Here is an 8,582-nt window from a genome sequence, read left to right as displayed (position 1 = left end):
TCAAAGTTTTCATTCTCAAAAGATTTGGACTGCGACTGCGTTGAAACAAGGAGAGAAGAAAAGGACGAAAATTCTGCTGGCCATGGAAATCGGAGTTTGAACCCAGACTGTGTTGATACTTGTTCGCTGACGAACGCTGCAATCAATCAATGTGCCTCTTCCTCTACCACCGCCGCCATTGTTGTTCCTCTGATTCTAACTCAGTCAGGTGAGGTCAAATCCCCCATTTTCATGCCTTCGAAAAATCCTCTGTTAGGGCTTTATATTTCATATTTTCATAAAATTACTGAAACCCATTTAAGGGTTTATCGAAATTCGCTGTGGCTTCCATTTTGCGGAAATGGGGATTGTTGGTTCTATGAGACTTTTACTGTCTTTGATTTTGAATTTCCATTTCATTAGTTGCTGAGTTTTCTAACATGGGTTTTATGGTGATGAACATCAGTCAGGTACTGTTACTCCTATGCATTTGTGTCCAATTTGCTTTCATAAATGTCAAATAGCTTCAGAAGTGATAGTGATGCTCCCTCAAGTGTGGAGGAACTTGTTCACCTTGGAACAGGATTTAGACAGGTACCCCTTTTGAGCTTGGTTGATAGTCTGGATTAGTTTTTGCTAATTTATGTTTTGATTATGAAATGCCTGCTTCGTCGAAAAACAAAAATGCCAAGATTGATTGAATTCCTAAGTCCTAACTTTGTGAATGTGTGGCATATGTGTATGAGCTCATCCTTGATTAGTGATCACTGATCAGCTTGAAGAATATGTGACCTCTTGATTGTATGATTAATTTATTGATGGCATTCGTACCGAACTTAAAGAGGGTGAAATTCCTATTACATATTTTGGATTGCTTTATCATGTTTTCCTTCTTACTCCTCTTGGCGAGCAAATTATTACTTCTATGTCATTGTTGTAAGCTTTTCATGTTAAGGTGGCTTTTGCCATGCTGTTTACATATGTTTTTGTCTATGATTTGCAGCATAGAAAAGAGAAGGATGTTTTAAGAAGTTCTCAATCCCAAAGCTTTCAACCAATCCGGGTAGGTTACAGGCTAGGTTGCTATCTAGATATATCACTATAAGATACACAATCAATGGTATTTGTAATTAACTCAGACGTCTTTCGATGTTTTGGTAGGAAACCAGGAAAAAAGTTGTATTTAAACTTTGGCTTCTTCTGGTGTTTTGATTTGTAACTTCTTTACTTTAAAGTAAAATGGCTTTACTAGAGAAACTACGAGAAGTTTCCCTAACAGTCCTCTTCCCCTGCAATTTTAAAAAAGGAGTGATATTGTGTAAAACTATAACTATATTTTGCAATAATATGATATTCTGATGCTTATGGATTCAACATAGAGAGCTCCCCAGTCCCCATGCACTAGTTATTTCACATAAAAACTCTTCCTGCTGAACTTCAAGTTCGAAATAAAGCTATCTCTAGTATTTATCAGCCAGATAGACATTGATCGCATATAGAGGAGGAAACAACACAATGAACACGTGTTATAGGAACAGATACTAATCTAAGATAAAGAAACAAATCTAAATTATATCTCAATGAGACAAGACTAATTATAAACTAAATACTAACAGATATTCAACACTCCCCCTCAAGCTAAAGCTTACTTAGCTTTAAGCTTGTAACAAATCTAACCCAAGAAGAAAATTATCTTTATAGATATCCCTTAATAATGACAGTCTTGGCGAATCTTTGAATTGAATAACCTTTCAAACTTCTAGTAAATCCATGGCGGCAAATGACAACTTCTGCTAAATCCATGGGCAGGCAAAAGACAACTTCACATACTTGATCTGGCTGAAATTGATGCAAGATAAAAACCAATTCTTCTGAAGTGTCGTAGGGTAGCTGAGCCAGCAAACAAGGGCGAAAAACCAGCAACAATTCGCCCGAAACAAAACAAGGCTGAAGCAACAACTCGCCAACAACAACCACACAGAACATACTTGAGGTCGATCGATTGATGGCTTCTAAGACAAACAATGGTGTCAACTTTGACACAGACAACTCTCAAACATTAGAGAGTGGGCCAGCGCAACTCGCAGCTGAAGCCCTAAACCAGAAAACCAAACAACTAGAAAACCAAACAATTGAGACGAAACAAACGAAGGTGACAAACATTGTCACCTTCAAAACCAAATTGCATAAAGTCAGCCAAGAGCAGTATAATAAGAGCATCTCGAACAATGAGACGCAAACAACAACTCAAGTCTCAAAAACCAATGCGGAACCTGAGCGTCAAAACAGAGTTAAAACTCTAAACCAAACCAAACCAAACTTGGCCAACAATGAGAGATGGCACAACACACGTCAAAACAAAGGATCCTTAAAACCAAACCTGGCCGAAACACAAATTGGACCAACGAGAACAATGCAGCGGATCAATACAATTAGATTCAACCAAACACTTCTTGAATACAACCTCCACCAAACCAGCAACAAGGATAACGATTGTCGGCGGTGGTTGACTGTGGTCTCTATTAGGATATTTAGCAATATCCAACACTTCCCCTCAAGCTATAGCATATATGTCATATGCATAGCTTGTAACAAATATAATTAAGATTTAACAATATCCAAATCTTCCCCTCAAGCTAGAGCATATATGTCATATGCATAGCTTGTAACAAAAATAATTAACTTGAGAAGCCACTGCTACTGGAGAGAGAGAAATTCCCCAAAACAATCCAAAAATCTTTCCCAACTCCAAAACCACAATTGTGCCAACCAAAACCAAGAAACCAAAAACAAGAAACTAGAACAACCCAACACACTAATTGAGAACTGGATTGGACCAAAGAGCCACATGGTGCTTCATGCTGGCATCATCAGAAACTTCCAATATCACCATCCCAACGCTGCAAACACAAAGTACACTATTGCTGTCATTTTCTCAAACACTTCATATTCAACAGATCAAAGCGGTGGTCAAGGTGCTACAATCACGTGAATTTCACTCAACCAGTATTGTGATGAATCAATAATACGTGAAATCCACAGAATATATGAATTGATAAATCACCATTGGCATTCCATATTTCCACTTCATGTAACCAATACTCTCGCTGGCAGTGAAGAATTATTATGTCATTCCAATCAAGAATTCTTGAGTAAACAGTTGTTGAATCAATTCCCACAATTTCTTCCAATCACGCGACTGCATTAAAGGAAGGAAAATCTGGAGAAAACAACATCTGGAACAGAACCAGGAGGGAGTTTCCTGACCAACTAGACTACAACGGACGAACATGTATGAGGTCGTCGCGTCGAGTTCAGGTTTGTGCGTTACCTTCACGCGCCGAAGAAGAAGGCGCGGTTGTTTTAAGTATAAAGAAACAAGGGTCAATAGGGTTCCAAGACAAAGGGGACCATAATCAGAAAAAAAACGAGGCCGTAAGAAACGGCTAGAACGAACAAGCGAGGAAGCACAGACGAGTGAAAATAATCCAAAGAGATTTGGAAGGTCACCATGAGGGGGCTCACGGGGGAGGAGCCCCCTCACAGCGGAGGGATCAAAACTAGCTCTGATACCAACTTGAATTTGATAAAATAATACTTGTATTTCATTGATTAATACTTGACTGAAAACTACAATATATATAGACTAACAAAGAGATAAAAAGAAACTAAATCTATCTAAACCTATCTCTATTTAAATAGATCTCATCTCTATTTAAATAGATACTAATCTAAGATATACTAATCTAAGATAAAGAAACAAATCTAAATTATATCTCAATGAGACAAGACTAATTATAAACTAAATACTAACAGATATTCAACAGGAACAATAGAAAGTGAAGTTGAACCTTTGCATAGACTCCCTTGGTCTTGGTTTGTGAAATTCGCCACTTGTAAGGATAGACACATGAATGACCAAAAAATTTATAATTTTTTAGCAAACAACTGATACCAATCTGATTTATGACATTGATGCAGATACTAGAGCGATATGAAAAATCATCACCGGGAGCTCTTACAGATGATAAGAAACACATCCAGAGGTTGGAAAAGGAGCTGCTGAATTGTTTTCAAGAAATTGGTACATTTTGTTTTTTAAGTTCTTCATTTTTATCGCATATATGTGGATACTGGATAAACACATTGCTTATATGAATTGACAAAACATTCTTGAGACAGATGATTCCCATTAATAAGTAGTTTTTTCCTTCTACGACATCTTTTTGACCTGACTATTACTTTGTAATAATCGTAAAAGTTCTGATGGAATGTATTTTATTGAATGATGCCCTAAATTAGTACTCTTTCAGTGGCTTAATTTATTGCGTCCGTACTCTATACAGATTTTCTTCAGGATCGTCTCAATGCAAGGAACACTGATGTGAACTATCTCGAAGAGCGTGTTCGTAACCTTGAACTAAAACTGGAGGAGATGGGAGATCTTCAAGAGGAGGTTTTCAGCTTAAGGGAGGAACTAAGAAGATCAAATTCAAAGCAATTTTCCTTAACCCAAGAACTAGAGACTAAAGAAATAGAATTAGAGCAGTCAGCTTTCTCCATAGAGAAACTGGAGGATTCATTTTCATCCATAGCATTAGAGTCCCAGTTTGAAGTAGAAAGCATGAAGCTTGATATGATGGCCTTGGAACAGAGTTTATTTGAGGCAAAAAAAACCCAGGATGAAGCTTTGGAGGAAAGTAATAGACTGAGTAGACTGATTGATGAGCTCCAGTATGCATTGCAGGATACACAACAAACCATCACATCTCTAAATGAAGAAAATAGGGAACTCAGAGAGAAGCTGGATGCTGCCAACATGAATACTAGACTTTTTTCTCGAAAGGTTGGTGATTGGCTGGAGAACAAGAACAGATCACATCTCAAGAGAAAACCTTCCTTGAGTGAACAAGAGAGCAAACCAGAGGACATAAGGTACATATTTGAAGTTTTGTTAGATTTTGACTAATTATGTGGCATGTGACCAGTTAAATACGTTATTTTAAATTTTTAATAGTTGGTGAAGGATGAGGATGTTTTTCATTGCGGCTTGACCTTATATTTGATAGTATCAGAGAGTGGTATTGCTAGTTTTGCTACTTCAAGATGATAAAACAGAAATGGGGTTTCTCAATTTACCTTTTTTCATTCACTTTCAATTATAATTTCCATTTTTGCTTAAATAATAAAACAAATAAAAAGCTATTTTCATATTTCCATCGAATTATTACGATCACAATTAATAACTACATGTCTGATATTGCAAGTATTACTAAATAAACTTAATTGGACCTTTTGGTATTCAAAATTTGTATAATTCCAGTACAGATGGGATGGATTCAGAAAATTAAAGAAATAAGTAAGTCTTTTACTGGTTTATGTATGTTGAATTATGTTTTATTTGGCTTAGCATTGCTCGTTCTGATGGTGAATAGTTCTTTATCATATCTTGAATGCAACATTTCACCGCCAACATACATATCAAAAGAAATTAATCATGTCTATCTGGGTAGTTATGTATGGTTATGTACATGAAAATATTTGTTTGACTTTTTCACTAATCATTCGTGATAATTATGTCTGATTGATTCCTTTTTTTTTATAGTTGTACAATTTGAATTATACTTTCACTAAACTTTCTAATAATGTTTTCCTAATGTTTTTCCAGAACTTGTGGAGAAGTATTGGGTCCACTCCTTGGAAGATTGGCCATGATCTTAGGTCCAGCTGCAGATTTGAAAGGGAAGATGGAAATGCCACATCAGATCCAAGAATATGAATTACTTTTGAAGAATCTTAAGGTATGACCATCCACCAAAGCTTAATCATTGAAGTGGTCTGTGTGAATTTGTTAAACACAGAAGATAACAATACTTATTTGGCATAATTTCATGATTCGAGTCAATTTTTTGAGCTTGGAAATTTATATGGTATTTTGACTTCCTTTACTAGGAAGAATTAAGAGAGGAAAAGTTGAAGGCCAAAGAAGAAGCAGAGGACTTAGTCCAGGAAATGGCAGAGCTGAGATACCAATTCACAGGTTTGCTAGAAGAAGAATGTAAGCGCCGTGCTTGTATTGAACATGCATCCTTACAAAGGATTTCTGAGTTAGAGGCTCAGGTATGAATTTAGAAGTGAAAGTTCTCTTTCCTGTATTGTCTTTTTGTTGTCCATTAGAAGAAACCATTCAAAAGCATAACTTCTTTACTTTATTTATTTATTTTTTATTATAGCTTCAAAGAGAGCAGAAAACCCCTTAATTGCTGCCTGGCATCTATCTGAAACATAGAGGTTGGCATTGCTCTAAATCTTTCAGGACCAGCAGTGTAGAATGACCTTAAAGGTTTGTGTCCATGTATATCTGAAATGAGGTTCCTCCCCTTTGCATGAGTTAAGAAAATAAGTTTGCTTTTATAATTTGCTTCATGCTACATTTATGTACTATCCATTTTCCTTTCTGACTCTTAAGTGTTTCTCATGAATAATTGAGCACTCACTACTGGAATTGCTTTAATTTCTCAGGGTTTTTACCGCACTGCATCCCCGAAAGAAAATTGTTATATTCTGAGCAGCAACAGTTTTTTCCCTTCAGAGGAAGAGATTGAAATCTAGGATGTCTTGTTATGCCTTGCTCTCAGATTTTATTGAAGCCAAAAAGAATAGAAGTGCGTTGTATAGAAAGAACAGAGATTCTGAGGAGGACATAATAGGATCTGTAAGTGGGAAGGTTTTTACATAAGGTTGTATAGAGGACATAAGATTCAGATTTTGTTTTAATAATCAATTCTTGACGAACAGACAAACGTTTTGGTTTGGTTTGTGTAAAATCTACAAGTTTGTTGAGCCTGCAAAATCAACTATTTTCTTTGGTTGTCTAACTGACTCCATGAGATTAAATAACCTCTAATCTCATCCTAAGTGGACTAATAGTGTTGAAGATAAATGAGTTGGAAATCACCTATACTTTTTACTATATAGTTATAACTAAAAGTATTGGTCTATTTAGGATAGTTTATTCCGCATTTGGTAAGTTGGACAACTCTAAAATTTCATTTTTTAAAGTAATTCAGATTGGTGATTTTTTTTCTTCTGAACATGTAATAGTTTTATAGTATTGTTTTATGATCAATGTTAGGTTATTGTTACATTGTAAATGTTAAATATATAATATGTATTTATGCATCAAAATTTTATCTTCGCTCTCCAAATTTCTTCTTCAAAATTTTATCTCACTCATGTGGAGATTAATAATTTTTTAAAATAAATATAAGTTTAGAAATGATTAATATGTAATCCAAAGCGATTAGCCACCCATCGCAATCTTTTTCGATTTTCTAAAGTATCATCTCACTTGATAGGTAGTAAGAAATTAACCTCCTCGAGTAGTGTTAGATACCAAACTGATGTCCCTTCCCAACTGTGTTTTTGCCATACACATAGATCTATTGATATGGTTAAGAGACCCTCTTCCATTTTGACCATTGTTGGTTCCATCGCCACCTTTCTAATTCTATGAGTAGTTTAGCTACAAGAATTAATATATTTTGTTTTTTTTTTTTGTCAAATACAAGAATGCATAGTAAAAAGTGCAGATATATCACGGTGGAGCTAGTGATTTGGACTTGGTGGCTTTTGGCTCCTATCGTCTTCCTTTGACCATTTGTCCACATCAAAGGGATGTTTATATACCTTCCACCCAAAACGGGTTTGTGCGTGATAAGCCGGCAAGGCAAGTACTATGGTCTAGAATTTTGAAAAGCCACCTCTATTGTTTGAGTGAGTCTTCAGAAATTGATTTAAATTAACTTAATTTGACAAAATTAATTTTATTAAAACTAACTTTGAAATAATTTGTTTTATATGTTTGGATGTTTTTTATTCTAAATCAAATTTAAAGCAAAATTCAGAATAATTTTAACACTTCTCAAACTTCAAATGTCTTTAGAAAGACTAACACAAACTTAATTGAGGGAGAAGGTGAGAAAGGTACAAAGTCTAGAATATCTCTTGTACAAAGTCTGTAATACCCCTAATGCATCAATGGACCAAAATAATAAAGGGTCACCCTAGTGGACACCCTTAAGTGAAAGCAAAAGATTTTTGATAAAATTGTAAGTTATTCTCACCATAAACGTGTGGGTGATAATTTCACTTTATTTATAGAAAACTAAATTACAATGGAACTGATATAAATAAGTGCTAATCTAATTAAAAAAAATTATTCCTGGAAAGAATAGTTATTTTTAAGTAAATAACAAAAGAATCCTAACTAGAGTCTAATTACTTGTAACAAAAATGAAATAGTAGATGGTTGATTAAGCAAAATATGAAGCAAAAGTCTTGACATAGAAAAAGGGAGGGGAATTTCCATCCATATAATTATAAAGAAGGGAAGTTGTCAAAATGTTTTGTTTGAAATGGCTCCCACATGATCTCAAAAAGGTCCCTAGTCCCTACTTTATTCATTCAATTCAACCAACGTCTCAATTCAACAACAACGCCTATAAAAATAAAAATAAAAATAAAAATAAAAATAAAAATAAAAATAAAAATAAAAATAAAAATAAAAATAAAAATAAAAAATAAAAATAAAACATCACAAA

At 34.8% G+C, this 8,582-nt stretch overlaps 1 protein-coding gene across 3 annotated transcripts; it reads left to right on the top strand.

Annotated features, from left to right (window-relative positions):
- LOC130715391 (uncharacterized) lies at positions 1 to 6,832 on the top strand. Of its 3 annotated transcripts, none has more exons than XM_057565491.1 (9): positions 3 to 208; positions 450 to 573; positions 983 to 1,042; positions 3,961 to 4,063; positions 4,326 to 4,914; positions 5,648 to 5,780; positions 5,932 to 6,099; positions 6,213 to 6,322; positions 6,502 to 6,832. In XM_057565491.1, exons 2-8 carry the CDS (start codon positions 493 to 495, stop codon positions 6,237 to 6,239), a joined length of 1,161 nt encoding a protein of 386 aa, XP_057421474.1. In that variant the 5' UTR covers positions 3 to 208; positions 450 to 492; the 3' UTR covers positions 6,240 to 6,322; positions 6,502 to 6,832. The 3 variants fall into 3 exon arrangements, with proteins under 3 accessions (XP_057421475.1, XP_057421474.1, XP_057421473.1); XM_057565490.1 differs by having other exon boundaries at positions 446 to 573; XM_057565492.1 differs by lacking the exons at positions 6,213 to 6,322; positions 6,502 to 6,832 and having other exon boundaries at positions 1 to 208; positions 446 to 573; positions 5,936 to 6,074.
- Positions 6,833 to 8,582: the final 1,750 nt, after the last annotated feature.

Source organism: Lotus japonicus, chromosome 4, assembly GCF_012489685.1.
Source record: "Lotus japonicus ecotype B-129 chromosome 4, LjGifu_v1.2".
NCBI lineage: Eukaryota > Viridiplantae > Streptophyta > Magnoliopsida > Fabales > Fabaceae > Lotus > Lotus japonicus.
Note: the sequence above shows the minus strand (reverse complement) of the source record. Positions and strands in the feature narration are given on the sequence as shown.

Excerpts from the sequence above, each read along its gene's own strand:
- LOC130715391 (XM_057565491.1), top strand. The coding sequence starts at position 493 with ATGTCAAATAGCTTCAGAAGTGATAGTGATGCTCCCTCAAGTGTGGAG. Across the intron at positions 1,043-3,960 it reads AAAGCTTTCAACCAATCCGG|ATACTAGAGCGATATGAAAA; the intron begins GTAGGTTACAGG and ends ACATTGATGCAG. Across the intron at positions 4,064-4,325 it reads GAATTGTTTTCAAGAAATTG|ATTTTCTTCAGGATCGTCTC; the intron begins GTACATTTTGTT and ends TACTCTATACAG.